At 44.2% G+C, this 16,374-nt stretch overlaps 1 protein-coding gene across 1 annotated transcript in view; it reads right to left on the reverse strand.

The window, feature by feature from the left end:
- UHRF2 (ubiquitin like with PHD and ring finger domains 2) overlaps positions 1-16,374 on the reverse strand; it is a 600,873-nt gene that overhangs the window by 402,173 nt on the left and 182,326 nt on the right. Inside the window, exon 4 of the mRNA XM_078675867.1 lies at positions 603-821. Coding sequence (XP_078531993.1) covers positions 603-821 — 219 coding nt within the window. The remainder of the gene's footprint in view (positions 1-602; positions 822-16,374) is intronic.

The raw sequence follows: 16,374 nt of genomic DNA on the forward strand, positions 1-16,374 counted from the left end.
CACTTTAGACAGGTCTGGGTGACTTTAATTTTAACCTGACAGCCCTGCCAGGTCACAAGTTTATGCCTGCTGAGTAAGCTGAGACTCCAACAGTTTAAACCTAGCACTTCCTATAACTCTAAATGAAGCGGGCAAAACACAAATATGGCAAGGTGGAGACAAGGCTGATTAACAACTTTGCTCCAGCTCCAACAATTCTAAAGGTCCTCCTTCAGTGTGAAATGGCATCTTCAGTTTGATTAACTGATCCTCAGCATTGCTGTTAAAGTGAGGGATAATCTTTTCACCTTCATAAAAAATATATTGCTTATATCCTTCTCCGCTTTCTAATTAGTCATAAGTGGTTAGCATTTGCCCCAGGCCTGCTTTCATTAACTTAAAAAAAAATCAACATTTATGCTTCAAATATAACATTTTACCAATATTTTAATTTGGCAGTGTTTTGGCTAGTACACAATTAGCTCTTTTAGACATTTGTACATTTCCTGAAATAAACTCCAATTAAAGTGATATGGATGATAAAAAAATACTTTAGAATTCTATTACATTAGGAAAGAAGTAAAACAACAAATCTCGATATTAAACAGAGAAAACAACCTTACCTCAGGAAAATTCTGGCATGCACCTCTTTGTTAGTCCTCGAGAATACGTTCAAAGCGGTTATCTGGGCATCATACCAGAATCCTCTGTCCTCTGGACTCTCAGCATTGTAGTTCGCCATCACAACATCTCCCACTTTGAGATCACTCCATTTCAGAATAGTTCTTGCTCGTGGGCGAAGATTGCGGGAAGACATTTCTATAACACCATTCTCTGGATATCTTCAAATAAAAATAAAGGGGAAAGAGAACGGTTACGGAAATTCTATAGTGTCTGCATGAAGCAACACTGAAAACAAAACCATACATGTGAAAAAGGGCAGAAATCTATAAATATCCACTGAAAATACAAATTTACAGTATTTCAATGATAAACTGATATTGTAAAAATGAACAGCCTTCTTGAGTGGTAACAAAGAGAAGATTATGAACCAAATGTGATCTTTCGCTCAAGACTGAGGCAAACCTTGATCACAGCTCGATAACGTAAAGTTTATTCCCAGCCCCTTTCACAAAATTGTTTCTAGATAATAAATATTTAATTATCACATTTTGTAATTATTAATACAGTTTACGAAATGGAAGAATAGATTATGTTCTTTTCATTTGAAACAATGTTTGTGGTATTGGTTGAAGGTGTGGCTTTTACCTCCTCTGTCTCCTTCTCTCTCTTTTTTGGGGTTCACACTTTGATGTAAAGGTGACATTTCTTCATATTGTGAGCATGAGTATTGATGGAATCACTCCTGGATGAAAGTCTCATATATAATAAGTTAGAGACATTCTGTACATTGGTTAGTTGTTATAGTATATGTGTAACTCCTAGATTCATGGGACATTTATGTGTACATTAACTCCAATGAAATCATGTATATTAAAGTATTGTAATATGTAGCAAACTGTCCTTCCATTTTATAGTTTGGGATATGTGCAATGAGCTGTATTTGTAATTACAGATACCTGTATCCACACAAAAAAGAAGAAAGCTTTTCTGTTGAGGTCCTGAGGAAGGTGGTACAAACCCACCGAAACGCGCGTCGACCTGGCATGGAATCCCACAAAACACTCTGTGGTTCTCACTCAGACAGAGTTGTTCTCTGCTGACAATATACCCCATATACAGAAAAATAGATTGTTTGGATGAGAAGTGATTTGTATGCAAGTGTATGTATGAGTAGTATGTGAGTGTGAATAGTGTTGTGGAATCAGGGCTTCCTTCTTTTTGTGTATAAAACTTTAAATGTATTGAAATGATGAATCATGTTTTTATGTCTGTTTAAATTGATCAAAAGAATATAATGAATTTAAAAGAAAAAAATCTAAAAGTAGAAAAAAGTTTTTGATATGTATACAAAAAGGAAATAAACTTTTGAAAATAAACATAAAAGAAAGTGTTATTGTTATATCTTGAAGGACATAGAAAATGATATGAACCATGTCACAACTTACAAAGTATATAAGCCATGAGGGAATTTATTTTTGTTGTGTTTATACTTTCCTCTCTTTTCCCTGGCTTTAAGTATTCTAAGAGGGGGTCTCTTGGTTTATGTTATTCCAAACCGGGGGCGGCCCCAGCACTATAATCGCAATAATTCACATCTATAGGGAGCGTGACGCAATCCTACAGGCAGCTCGAACACAAAGAGACCTACAATACGAAAATGCAATAGTCCGATTCTTCCCCGACTTCACGCTCAAGGTCCAACGGGATCGGCGTTCCTTCGACGGGGTCAAGAAAGTGCTCAGAGAAAGAGGTATCAAATACATGATGTTTTTCCCCGCAAAGCTCAAAATCATAGTAGACGGAAAATCACTTTTCATGACTCCACCGGAGGTGCAGGATTAGTTGGATAGGGTGACCAAGCAGAGAACAGCGGTGACCACAGGCGACAACTGGAGAGAAACCCGCACTCATTCACCGGGCTCGGCGAATGGCCGATTAGACATAGACAGGCGGAGTCAGTGGTCCTGAAGATCGAGGTCCAGTAGCCAGGGGACACTAGTGGGTCAAATAGACGAAGCAAACCGAAATTTGGGGTGTTGGACTCATGGATCTGCCTCAACAAACTGTAATGTATAAAACTTTCCTATGAGAAGGTGGGTGGGGAATATGTCATGAGGCGCTGGTCCGGCAAGACTCTGGGGTCCTCAACCGGACACCTTTCTCGAAGGGTGGGGGTAGGCCTCTGGCGGCCAGAGTTGATACTAGCCCGTATTCCCTCTTAACTGTTTACTTGTTCCCAGAGGGATAGGCACTCTGCTAGTTGGGGATGTGGGTAGTTTTAAACCTACGTGGCAGGGTAGCAGGGAGGGGGGTTGGCATCGGGGGGTTCTATTTTCAATCTTACTGTAAGTTTCTTTCATCAAAGTTGTGAAGGGATGGGATGATTATTGGTCATGCAGGAAACTACATTTCAAGATTTGGCCAAGTTTGCGGCTCACAGTCACAACGTTCAGGACATCAGGGACACGAATTCCACAGATCTCACAGCAGAAGAAGCATTCCTGACGACAAATGTTTCCTTACTAAAACTGGCAAGTGAAGGAGGAAGCAGATATTTCCATTGATGAGATATCTGACGAGACAGCTGAGGTGCCCTACAGTATATCACCAGGAGATTATAGGATCTTGGCTGATTTAAGCAAAACTGGGCCTGCTAAAAAGCTTCATAAGGTTTACAAAAAAAGGCCAAATACACTGAACCGATTTGCCCTAAATTTAATAAACTAATAATTTGCCTCATCAGCAAGCCTGACAAAGATTATACTAGGGGCCTCACTGACAGCTGTGTGACCACAGGAGACGCCCCCCCGAGCATTTGACCAAGGTGTAAATTACTCGCCCTAGCTAGGTGATTACCCCATGTAAGAAAGGTATGAAGGCTTCCTATCACTTGCATGTAGAGGTGTTCTAGTTTGGGAGCATTTTTTATCTCTGCCTTTGACCGCCCTGACGAATGCCCGAAACGATTAGTTAGGCTAATTTATATGCAGAAACATGTTGTCAGAAAAATAGGTGCAACAGTTATACCCTCTTTAACTGATTAATATAGGTAAGGGTCATAGCACTCGTAAACATTTACCGTAGCTTTTTTTTTTTAAACCATCCCTAAGGTACCTGATAATAAAGGGATACTCTATCATCTACAAATTATGTTTTATTAAGAACTACCTCACACTCATGAGGTATAGTCCACCCCAGTAGTACCAGCTTAGCAGGATGGGGTGAGGAAGCCTATAATGAAGCATGCAACATTATGTGGGTGAGGCTTCCTTATCTAGAACTACTGGATCTGATCTATCACTTAGGGACTGCTAATACCGAAGAAATGTTCTTCCGGATTCCCTTGTGACCCCCCATACTCATTGTGGTGTGACATGTTTACAGTCTGGAGGACGTACGGTGCGCATCCTTTTTCCCCTCTCTATCCCCCCTTGTGATTGCATTCTTCTTATAATCTCAGGAACACGATTATTTATGTATTTATTGAATCCCTTGCTAAACAAGTATATGCTTGTTTATGGTAAATATGAAGGTGCAGTTAATGTAGCTTAATCTAATTTTACGTTCAAAAAATATATCCAAAAACATGAGCAGGATTTCTGAGATTTTTGCAGTTACTAATGATGCTTAAACTAACCGGTTTGTGCTACAATTTACCCTGTTTCATCCTGGGAAATGGATACTTCAAGTGGCGACATGGTGATGTTGAGTTCTGAAATCTCATAAAATACCCTTTTAACCACTAGCTGTAGAAAAGTGCCCCCTTTTGCATGGTTACCCCCTAATCTTTTGCCAGATACCTGATGCCAACTTGACCGGGTGTGCCCTGGGATCCTGCTAACCAGGCCCTAGCACCTGTGGTTTTTCCTAAAACTGTACCTTTGTACCCACAATGGCACATCTCTGGGCCCCCTGTAAGGTTCTTGTGAAAGGTATTCCTCGTACCAAGGGCATTGTGACCAGATAGGGCCTCTGAGGGATGCAGCATGTCCAATGCCACCCTCAGAGACCCCTCACCTCAACACCCCACCCTGCCAATGCAGACTGGGTGTTTTGGTGCAGACCAAACTAAGGAGCCAACATGGCACACATCCCTGTGTGCCATGGCCACCAACACTGCCTGTGGCATGGGTAAGTCACCCCTCTAGCAGGCCTTAAAGTCCTAAAGGTACACCATACCCAGGTGTGGCTATAGCTGCAAGAGCAATATGACCCTACAGTGTCTGTGCCAATCACAGATGTTGTAAGTGCAGTGAAGTCATTTTGAATGAATGGGCTGGGGGTTTGTCAACATGAACTCCACAGCTCCGTCATGGCTTTACTGAAGTCTGGGAAGTATGGTATCAAACTTCCCAGCACATTTAACCCACACTGATGCCAGTGTGGGATTTAATGAAAAATGCACTCTGAGAGCATCTTAGAGGCGCCCCCTAAAAAACGACCAACCCTGACTGGCTCCCAGCCATCTGCCACCACCAGACCACTCTCTGGGTCTGGAAATAAAGCCCATCCTAGACAGAGGTGTCACGACTCTTCCCTTAGGATGGGCAGGGTCCTCAAAGGGCGAGCTTCAAAGGCCTTACACCTTTCTTATGCCCCAGCCTTTTATGGCTATCAGCAGCTAGCTCCCACCGGTCCCTAGCCAGGGAGGGAGGTATGGCCACCTTTGCCAACCTCAGGTGGGGGAGGCGAAGTGAAGGCCACCTCTCTGTCCCCGCCATCTTGGAGATAGGGGGACCCCTCCAATCAGGAAGAGGCTTATTCCCCCCTCACATTGGCGGGTGGCATACTAGGGGGTTTAGACACCCCAGGGAAGGGACCCATTAGTCCCAACCTGCACAGCCCTGTAATGCCCCTAAATCTAGTATTTAAGGGCACCCCTGAAGCTTGCTTCTTCAGATTTGATGTGACAAGAAGAAGGACTGAAGAGCCGTGCTGCAGAAGAGGACGACGACACCTGCTTTGGCCCCAGACCTGCCAGCCTGTCTCCTGCTCTGAAACCACTGCAGCACGTACAGCAGTCAACAGCCTCCAAGAACCCCGGGGACCTGACCTGCCTTCCTAAAGAACTCTGATCTCCCGTGGACGCCGGATTTATCCATCAACAACCCAAACCAGCACTCCGATCTAGCCGGAACCGCGAGTCCTCACCAACTCTGCACCCGGCACCTATGGCCCGAGTCCGAGTGCCCAACACCCCAGCGAGGTCCCCACAGAGATCCTGACATGTGTTCCAGCATTGGACGACTCCAACCGACCTTCTCCTCGACACCTGCAGCCTCATCCTGTAGGGTTCCCCGAACCACTATCGGAACCGGTAAGAAGAACCCAACACGAAAGGACACCCCTGCACCCGCCGCTCCGGAGGTGCCCGACCTACAGTGTCCTGGTGTCCAGCAACCCTTCATCTTCATCCTCCAGTCGTTGGTTCCCTTCATCCTGTCTTCTGGCACCAGCCTGCAGTCCTTTTCCACGACTGACGTCCTCTATTGAAAAGCATTGGACTCCTGACACCTCCTGAGCACCCTGCATCCAGCCGCCCCTGCACCACTGGTAGTGTGGACTTGGTGCAAACCTGGGATCCCCTTTGCCCTTACTTTAACCCTAGGAGTTTGGGTCCCGAGACCTAGTAGCCTGCCTGTGAGCAGCCCCCTAACGAGGTGCCCACTAAATCCATTGGCTAACATTGGCACCTGCACCGCTGCATTGGCAACTGCCGCCCTAGTGCCGCTGGTGGTGCTCCTTGAGTGCCAACCTGAACGTTGGTTCTACCCACCAAAACTACAACCCTGAAACCGTTTACTTATCTGTAAACTTAACACTTTGTTTTTCTCCATAGGACTTAATGGTGGGTTTTCTCTAAAAAGTTCTTCTTCTAAGGGGTCGATTACAATGTCGTTTGGAAAGGCTCCGAACAGCGTTCGATATGTCCGAATCCGATTCGGAACCCACCTTCCGACCGACTCAGACACTTTTCCCAATGACCAATTACGATGGCTGGAAAGCGTTTGGACTGTCCGACTCGGTTCCGGAAGGCATTGGGAGTAACTGAGTTGGACAGAGACGGATCGCAGTGGTCTATGGACCGCGTTTCAAGCAGAGCGATTAGGATGTCAGATTCGGACAACTTTTCCAAACCGGCTGTTCCGACACGTATCCCTGTCGGATTCAGACTTTGGGGGCTCGTAGTGGGCTCCCCTTCAGCCAGGGCCCTCCGAATCAGGCCGTGGGGGATACCCATGGATACCCCCCTTCCCATGCATGCATAGTGTGGCAGGCACCATGGAATGCCCGCCACAGGGTGCAACGTTTTCCCCAACCACCCCTTTTTTTCCAATGGGAGCCTGTGTTCTCGTTCGGAACACAGGCTCCCATTGAAGTCAATGCGAGTCCGACCGAACAATGTCTGGAAGCATCGTAATCGTTCGGTCGGACTCGCAGAACCCGATTCAGTCGGAAACGATTCCGATTTGGTCGGAAGAGTTTCCAGACAACATCATAATTGGCCCCCCAAGTGTACAACTGTCTTATACTGCAACTAAAAGTAACGTATTACCTTCACAAAAGTTAACCTGTTTCCTAATGTCCTGTGGTGTTTAAACTGTGTTAGGAAGGTGTTTCACGCTAAACTAGGAAAGCAATCTCGAAGCAATCCAAAAGTAATCTACAAGTAATTTCAAGTACTATTAAACTGTTTACAAATAGTTTTTTCTGAACTGCAAAGGTAATATGAATGTTCCTCCAACTACAGTGTTCACTGTAGTTCTCAAAGTAACATTGTATGAAGAGTTTAACTTATCCACTACTACGTGAATCTTTGTTCTAGAAATAAAACACAAGAACTTTTTAAACAAACAATTGGTCTGGATTCAGTCTTTGAGTGTGTGACATCATTTCTTACCCGAGTGTGTACAACAAATTCTTAACACTACCCTCTAATAAGCCCGACTGCTCAACCACACTACCATAAAAGAGAGCAAGGTAATATCTACTTTAGCCTCTGCTTTTCCTCTGGGGATCCACTGGACTCTGTGCACACTATACCTCACTTTGGTGAAGTATATACAGAACCAGCTTCCATATGAATTTGGCGGCACGTCAAATCAAAGTAGCATAGTGATATAAATTTACATTACAACCAACAGCTTGATGTGAAATATGTGCTGACATTGATTGCCAAATATAATCTGTCTGCTACATACTCTTCAGGTTTTAAAACCTGCAGGTTTTGCAAAAAATATGTCACCGAAGGCCAATCACAATATCACACGCAAACGGATACATACTCCCGGGTGCGTCTACTCTACCACGCCACTTATAAAAGTAGAAGCATAGACAAAAAGTAATTTCATTGGAATGCTACTTGTCTAATTTTTCCTCTTAAAATTGATTCCATTCACCAGCAGGCTGTGCAGCTTTTACAGGCTGTTTCGCTCTTAGATCGAGGCCCTTGGGTAATTTCTAGACTCCTCTTTCTCACGCACATAGAACAATGCAAATCTGCAGACACCAAAACATTAGGACAGTTTTAATATGTAGCATAGGGGAAAACAGACCTGTTAATTCCACAAAGGTTATCTAAATTTTGGAGATTTCTCACATTTTAGAAATTCCTCACCGTTTTTTAGGTCGAAGCATGACCTGCATTCAATGCGTAAGCATTGATTGCAGTCGGCTTCAACAACTATTGTGATCCGTATTTGGGAATGTGGACAACAGTCAGACGCGCGCTTTTTCCTAGTCCGTTTTGACCTCGGGAGCGCGCGTCTGACCTGCGCTTGCGCAGACGAACACCTGCTCTCGCATGCATTAGCGGCATACAGACCAGCTGACCCTGGTCCACGACCCTGCCGCGTCGGGAATCAAACCCTGGTCCCGGGCCGTCCTCTGCCTACGGGTCTGCCGCCTCTAACCAGTGAGCCACACCACTCCACTTGACACTCGTCGTGTGTCACACTGCTGCTGCCGGCCGATGCCGCCCACCCAGGCCCCACACCACAGTGAACTTGCTGCAGTGCCCAGCCCCAGCCCTTGAGGAGACACGGTGACGCGGCACTTCAAAGGTAGGACACCAGCCTCTGCCCCAGGCCATGCCAGGTCCAGCAGGCACATCATTATTTATTTCATTGTATTTATGCGTGTTTATATATAGTCACACAGTTCCCGCTCCCTCGTATTTTTTATTTATTTAAGCGATGTTAAATAGCGCGGACCTCACCCGAAGGTGTCGGAGCGCTGAGCAATAGGAACAGTAATGATACATGAGGAGGAAATTACAAGTGAACAAATTAAGGCAAACGTTAAGTTACATGAATCAAAAGTGACAATAGTGGCCAACCAAAAAACAAGAGGTAGCAATCGGTACATTCCAGGAGGAAAAAGTGATATGTATGCAGGTTACAAAAGCGTTTAATACTGCAATAAAAGGCAAACACTCCAGCACAAAAACAAACGTTACGTAGGCAATGGTGGCACTTGTGAAAGTATCTAAGGCAAACAAAATGTGAGAGGTAGCAAACAGTGTGTTACACGAGAGAAGTGACGTGTGCAAATTACAAAAGTGTACCAAACACAGGTACAGGGATAATACTGCAATAAATGGCAAACACTCAAACTTTTAGAACACCTGCATAGTCTGTTTATGTGCATTAGCTTACTTTTGTTTAAAATGATTGAAAACAGCCACATAATTGCAGTCACAGTCAACAGCGTGATCGGAAAATACTGTGGCTTTGAACATCCCATAGGAATGAACGGGCCCAACTTGCATTGGCAAAGCCAACAGGCTTGTTCTTGTTGTCTTTCGTGGCTAACACAATCCAAGGGCGAGGTGACAGATTGTGTCCATATACTGGAGGTTATCTGCCACCCTGATTAATCACTGTGTTTTCCCCAGCCCAACATACACACCGTTCACATGGGGGGAAACACTGCGTGAAGGAGGGTGGGAAACAAGACTAGCAGATTACGTCAAAGGGTTCAGTGTAGCTTGCTAAAATATAGCTTTTTGAAGACTGTCCGCCGCTGGCACTGGTCACCAGAGAAACTATGCAGGGCTAAACTTTGTAATGATTTCAGACATTGGAGAGGCGCGGAACCCAACAGTAATATGGTGCACATCTGTGGGACGGCATAAAACTTGACGAATACTGGCTTTAGGTATGGGGCTGTTTGAAAGCTGCCCTTCATATGCCCCCTGCCTGCATGGCGCTGCTGCATGATGTTTCATTTTTACCTGCACTAACAAAACATGTAAGATGATTGGCAATTGCTTTGGGCATTGCTAGATTGGTTATCCTATGTCACTAAAGGACAAGTACAAGCCTGACACTTTTAATTAAGTATTAATTATTTAAAAAAATTAAAAGCCATTCTTATTTGTAATATCCATATATCTACGTCACGTAAATACAAAACATGTTGCATTACAAATGCTATAGGTGTCACATTTGCAAAAAAGTTATAACTATTGGCATTGTAAATGACAAAGCTATTAATTTAGCTATTTTCAAAACCAACACATAAAGAAAAAATGTGTCATTTGCAATACCAATAGCTCAAACTTTCCTAATGCGAGACCTATTGCATTGCAAATGCTTGTTTAAAATTCGTGAACATTTCTGGAGATTTTCGATCAGTTTTAATTTTAACGTGGGAAAAATCCTGCGTTAACATTAGAAATGAAGAAGAAATGGCAGAAGCAATGGTGGCGAAGCCATTGAGGCCGTGTTCAGTAGTGTGATAGACTTGGCTGAGAAGGGTGTAGCTGTATATTATGTCTCTGCACACTAACTGCCTAGCTGGAAATACCGTGTCCAATGCAGGTTCTTCCATTTGCCATACGACAGAATTAGTCTGACATCTGGGTGCTTTTACATTAATACATGCCTATTTAAAAATTACCTATGAAGTCAACTATTCAATTCCTGGAGGGGATGAAATGGCCGAACAAATGCGCCAGAAAGCATAGACTCAGCAAAAAATGAAAAATCAGCTTGGTCAATGTGACTGCCATTGTTAAAATAAAAATCGAAAATAAGAGGCGACGCAGCTCTATCGCACTGATGAAAAGGGTTGGTAGAAAAACAGGCAACTTATATTAGAAAATGTATCGGATAAAAATTGAAATATCACTCCGGATTTTGCAGCTTTGCGAAAAATACAGACGATACTACATAGACTCGTGTAGCCTATGGTGTGCGTGCTTTGCACACTAATGTAACTGCTTGCGCTGGAACGATGTGTTCAGAAACTGGAAATATTCATGGCTGCCCTTTCTCTGCCAGTCGCCTTTCTGACGAAAATATCAAACTAGAGACTAAAGCTGCAGAGGACATCGGCAGAAACAGGCCAATAAAACCAGAGTACCAAAATGTAATCACGTGTGGAGATTTCTCATTCGTCAAATTAATGAATGTGCATTCATTTTTCTGGTGTACCCATGTGTGTATCAAGGTGTGGGGCAGCAATTAGGGCATTCGCCAAAATGCAATTTTACGCTCTTTTGTGTGAAGATTTATGTAAACGGAAAAAGACCTTCCTCGCTCACCTAGAAACTGAAACAGTGCCATGTGGAAATGTAAGAATTTGTAATTGTTCACGTAATTTAAGTTTTGCCATTAACCAATCGGCATGTAGCTATGTGGAATGCCAACGTTACTTAAAAAGACTTTGAAATCTTGTGTGTCTTTCGCCTTTCATCATGCCCAAACCCTCCATCCCCAAAACTGTGTGTGTTCAGAATGAGAAGCATGGATGTCGAACCACAATGCTGCCGAAACTTATCCAGCCACGACGGCCTATCTGCGTGGGATGCATGCACAAGTATTTGCAGCCCACGGTGTATTTTGTGTACTTCATACTGCAGATACATTCAGTAAACGTTGCACAATCTTTAAAGCAGGCCAAAAACTCTGGCCTGTGGGTTCTAATAGGTATTGTGAATGCTCAGGGTAGAACCACTGAATCCCGAGGTACAGAAGCTTTCACAGAGAAACAGTAGTCCATCTGATATTCTGGTCAGGTACAACATATTTTGAACCATAACAATCTCCCACTGTAAACTAATGAGACTTTATATTCCACAGCTCTTCCGGTCAAAAAGCATACATATGCAGTCCTTGGGTTTTGATTTGTTTTTAGAACAGTATGCAAGCTGAAGTGAAGCCAATATTTACTATGAATTTGCCAAAAAAGTCAAAAGCAATGCGTCCACCATGCTATTGGAATGTTGCCAAAATTATACCTTCAACACGACCTTAAGCCTGCTTAACATCTAATTTAACATCTCATTTTTTTCTTCATTTTTTTTGTTTACATTTGTTGATTACATTTTTTACAGTGGCAAAACAACTCCTGTACCATACGATATTCTGACATTTACAGATTTGGAATTTGTGTATGCGTAGCCTACAGAGTGCCTAAGCAAACAGAGCGTTAACTGTGTATAATAAAACGCAAATGTAAAGTCCCATTGATTTGACATGATAAGACAACTTCTTGTGTTAGCCATGAAGCATATCTGCCGTCTTCGATCCGCCTCGCCTCCCTCATTTCTCCTTAGTTGTGTATTACCGGTTTTTGACATCACACCTTACTGGTCGAATGATCTAGCTGTGGCTTGGGTATATGCATGAGGTCATGATGTTTAAGGCCCTGCAGGTTCCTTTGTTAACAGCCTCCCCCGTGGCAACTTCTGTTTTATTCCATATAGCCGGCTGACTCCGGTGTCCTACCCACCCCTGAGGGAGCGCCCTGTGATTCAGAATATTCCTGCCAGGAGCCACTAAAGTCGGCCAGTATTACATCCCACGCTGCCACAGGCGGCAATGTGCGCAGACCTATTGTATGCTCACAATGAAGCACCACGGTATCCGCCTGCGCCAAGCATCGTAGGGATTGGAACCAGGTCTTCACAGCCGGGGATTCATGGACTTCCAGCACCTGGTGAGTAGCCTAACGGCTAGAGCACTCGACCTCGGACCTGGGGGACTGGGTTCGAGTCTCGGGAATGACGCTAAACCTCCTGTGATTCTGGGCAAATCACTTAATCTCCCCGTGCCTAACAAGAATGAATGTGTGTCCTCATGTAACTTAACTAGTGGTATGTAAAGCGCTCTGATACCCGATTCGGGTCAAGTTCGCGCTATATAAAACACTGCACAAAAAAAATATAATGAGTCCCAGGTCTATAATTCGAGTTATGACGTTATGCTTTTTAGACCTGTGGTAGAGCCCCAGAATACATACCGCCCAGGTCCACTCCAGTATGCGTTCTGTGCATTGGGCTAAGTTCTTACTGACCGTTTCCCAGTAAGTCACAATAGCAGTGCAGGCCCACAACATGTGTAAGAGGTCTCCTCCCACTAGCCCACACCTGGGACATTGGGCATCGGTGCGGCCAAAGTATCAATTGATCTTGGCTGGTGTCATGTATGCATTGCGCTATGAAATATTGGAAGAGGCAGAATCTAGTGTTCCGAGGAATGCATGTGGATCCTTCTAATATGGTCTTCCATTCGCGCTCTGTCGCTGTAGATCTATGTCCTAGTGGGCCCTGAGTGATGTCAGTAAAGGTACTGCGTGCGCACACAGGGATTCTGCCAACCATTTGGTGAGGTGCCAGCCTGTGCCTAATTCGTTTAAGTATTGGAGTGTTAAATTGGTTGCAGGCTCCTGTGTTACAGCGCCAGTGCAGCATGAATTGGCCTTGTGGCAGGTTCTATTCTTCAGCAAGAGTATCGAACAGCATCAACTGCTTATCTGGATACAAGTCCGCTGGGGTTTGGATTCTTGCCTCCTCCCATAAGTAGAGTTCTGCTCTGGTGATTGTTAGGCGTTGTCTGGGTGTGCCAAGCACTGGTAGAGATGGTGCTTATGGGGTGACCGTTCTTGTGATTCTTAGGCAGCGGAGGCAACAGGCGTAGACTACTCTCATCAACAATTGGGTGGGTGCCCTGCGAAATAGTGTTATTATTTGGCAGTGGGGGTAGCCATGTTGTTGTGTAGCGGTGTCCACAAGGTGTCGGCCGCCAAACCATCAGGCCACCCACTGTAACTGTGCCACCAGGTTGTAATGTTCCATGTTAGGGACATATCAATCAAACAACTAAGGAGTGACTCCGTGAAAAGGATGAAGAACATTTTTAATTTTGTTTTATTTTATTGTACCCCCCAAAAAAACAAAGGTGAACCCAATTAAAGAAACAGCCACTAAAGGCAGCCTATGCCCCTGTGTGTTTGTAAAAAAAAGGGAAAGACAAGTCTTTCTCTTTGTAAAAGGACCCTCACTCACCACTAGTTGGTGACATGCTTCATCATTGGGTCCCCGCTGGGGTGGCCGAATGCCTCCCCAGCGTGCTACAGCGCCCGAGTTACATGTTAGGGACAGCCAGGCTGCCACGGTTGTTTGGGAGATTTAGTTTAGCCAGTGCTACCCTGCAATGCATTCCATGCCATATAAACTGTTGCATGTCTCGCTCGAACATGCGAAAGAATGCTGAAAGAATGCTGACCTAATTTTGTGAAGTGATAAAGGAGCCTTGTGAGTACCACCATTTTCAGGAGCGCAATGCGGCCCATGACAGCTAATGGAAGGGTACGCCAGAATGCCATTTGTGACGTAACTGCAGTGGTGGCTCGCGTGAGGTTACCCTCTAATAGGTCTATTGGTTCCCTATTGATGCGAATCCCAAGGTATCGGAACGCAGATTGCTGCCATCGTACCAATGTATTGTTAATCAACAGCATTGGAACAGGGGTTGACTGGTACAGGCAAGACTTCTCCCAGTTTACTTTAAGTCCTGATAGAGAGGCAAAGTCCAGCAGAGCTTCTCTATTGTTCCGCACGGTGACCTGACATCTCAAAGATATATTAACAAGTCATCTGCGTATAAAGAGACCGCATGTATACCTTCTCCTAAGGGTAAGCCCCACTCTTCTTGTGTCCTGCAGAGGCATTCAGCTAGCAGTACAATGGCCAGGGCGGACAATAAGGGGGAGAGCTGAGATATGTATGGGCCCGTCTTAACTTTGGTTGTAGGTTGAGTATAGAGCAATTTGACGAGATTTAGGAAGTTGGCACCTAGGCCATACTTATGTAAAGCAGCGAATAAAAAATCCCACTCCAGCGTGTCAAATGCTTTCTCAAAGTCGAGCACCAGTTACCCAGAATGTGTCCAACATTCCTTCGAGTAGTGAGCTACTCTTAAGAAGCGCCTCAGATTTAGTGATGTGCAGCGAGCGGGTACACACCCATTTTGGTCTGTGTGTACCAGATGCGGTACCAATGGGGCCAGCCAACTTGCCAGTATTTTTGCTAGTCCGTATTAAATAAATAACTCACGATATGAGCCTATCAATTCCGCATTTCTATTGGGCTTAGGCAGCGACACGAGTAGCGATTTGCAGAGAGTCTCTGGTAATATGGATGCTTCCTGTGAACTGCAGCATAGCAAGAGTAGTTGTGGGGCCAGAGTGGACTGGTATGCTTTGTAGTATTCGGCTAGCAGTCCGCCTGGTCCCGGCACTTTACTGGTGGCCATTGCCTTTATCGCCGGTTGTACCTCCAGGAGCATGATTGGCTCCTCTAGCTCAGCACTCTGCTCTGCAGATACGCAAGGCTTAGTGAGCGGGGCTAGAAAGGATTCCAGTCGGTCGGTGTTACGCAGATTACTGACTTATACACTCTGGTGTAGTGGGAGGTGAACTCACAGTGAATATCATAAGCCTGCTTAACATCTAATAAAGTCAACAACATTTATGACATGTTCATGGACCAGTCTCTTCACTTTTTCCCACCACCCAAAATGGGTCTATAAGCCAATATCGTCAATCCAATCTCACTTTCTTCTCTCAAACGAGACCATCCTGATCAAAACCAGACACACTGGTTAAGTATTATAGTTTCACAGCTCTTCTTTAATATGACAATCTGCAATGAGATCCTAGGGATGGTGAAGACGGGAGATGATACAGCATTGCAAAAAGAAGTGACACCCATAGTTTTAGATGAGGTTTATTTTTAAGATTAGACAGACAGTTAAACCTCCGTCCAAGGAGAATACAACAAAATCAAAAGCCTCAAAGAGATAGAAGCAACGACGAAAAAGGAGAAGGGGATCTCAGGGACAAAGAGCAGCACAAGGAGAAAACAATGAAAAGGAACAATAGCTGCCCTGAGCCCGTCTGAGAACTCAATAATCAACCTCACTGACATTAAGTTAACTTCGAGTGAAATGGGAATTTTACAACTGGGACTTTCCCAATGCTCACTACAAAACGTGGATTATGTACACACAGGTATAGATGTGTTTAAATTGATTAGATCTATTAAACTTAAGAAATTATTTTTAACCCAGCCAAAGAACAGAAATAGGAATGCAGATTGTGGGGCAGGGCAAGAGGATGGCACTAATGAGCTGCAAGACCAAGATATGACTAATGTTAGAATTAAGACAACTTGAATTGGCTAATGAAGGCGTACAGGAAGACATCAATGAGTAGAAACTGATGAGCAAGGGCTAGAAACATTTGGAGATGCCCTCATGAATTTCAGACCAAAATCGAAATTCACACATGTCATGACACAAGACTATTGACAATTTCAGTGACTTAGTAGTGAATGAATAAAAAACAAAGTGTATCGCAAGCAAAAGATCGAAAAATGTGAGACGAGAAGAGTATCATGACCTAGTGAATAAACTGCAACTGAAAACAAAGTGTGTGGTAATGAAATCCAACAAAGCTGGTAATATAGTGTTATGGGGCAAA

Source organism: Lissotriton helveticus, chromosome 2_1 (assembly GCF_964261635.1).
Source record: "Lissotriton helveticus chromosome 2_1, aLisHel1.1, whole genome shotgun sequence".
NCBI lineage: Eukaryota > Metazoa > Chordata > Amphibia > Caudata > Salamandridae > Lissotriton > Lissotriton helveticus.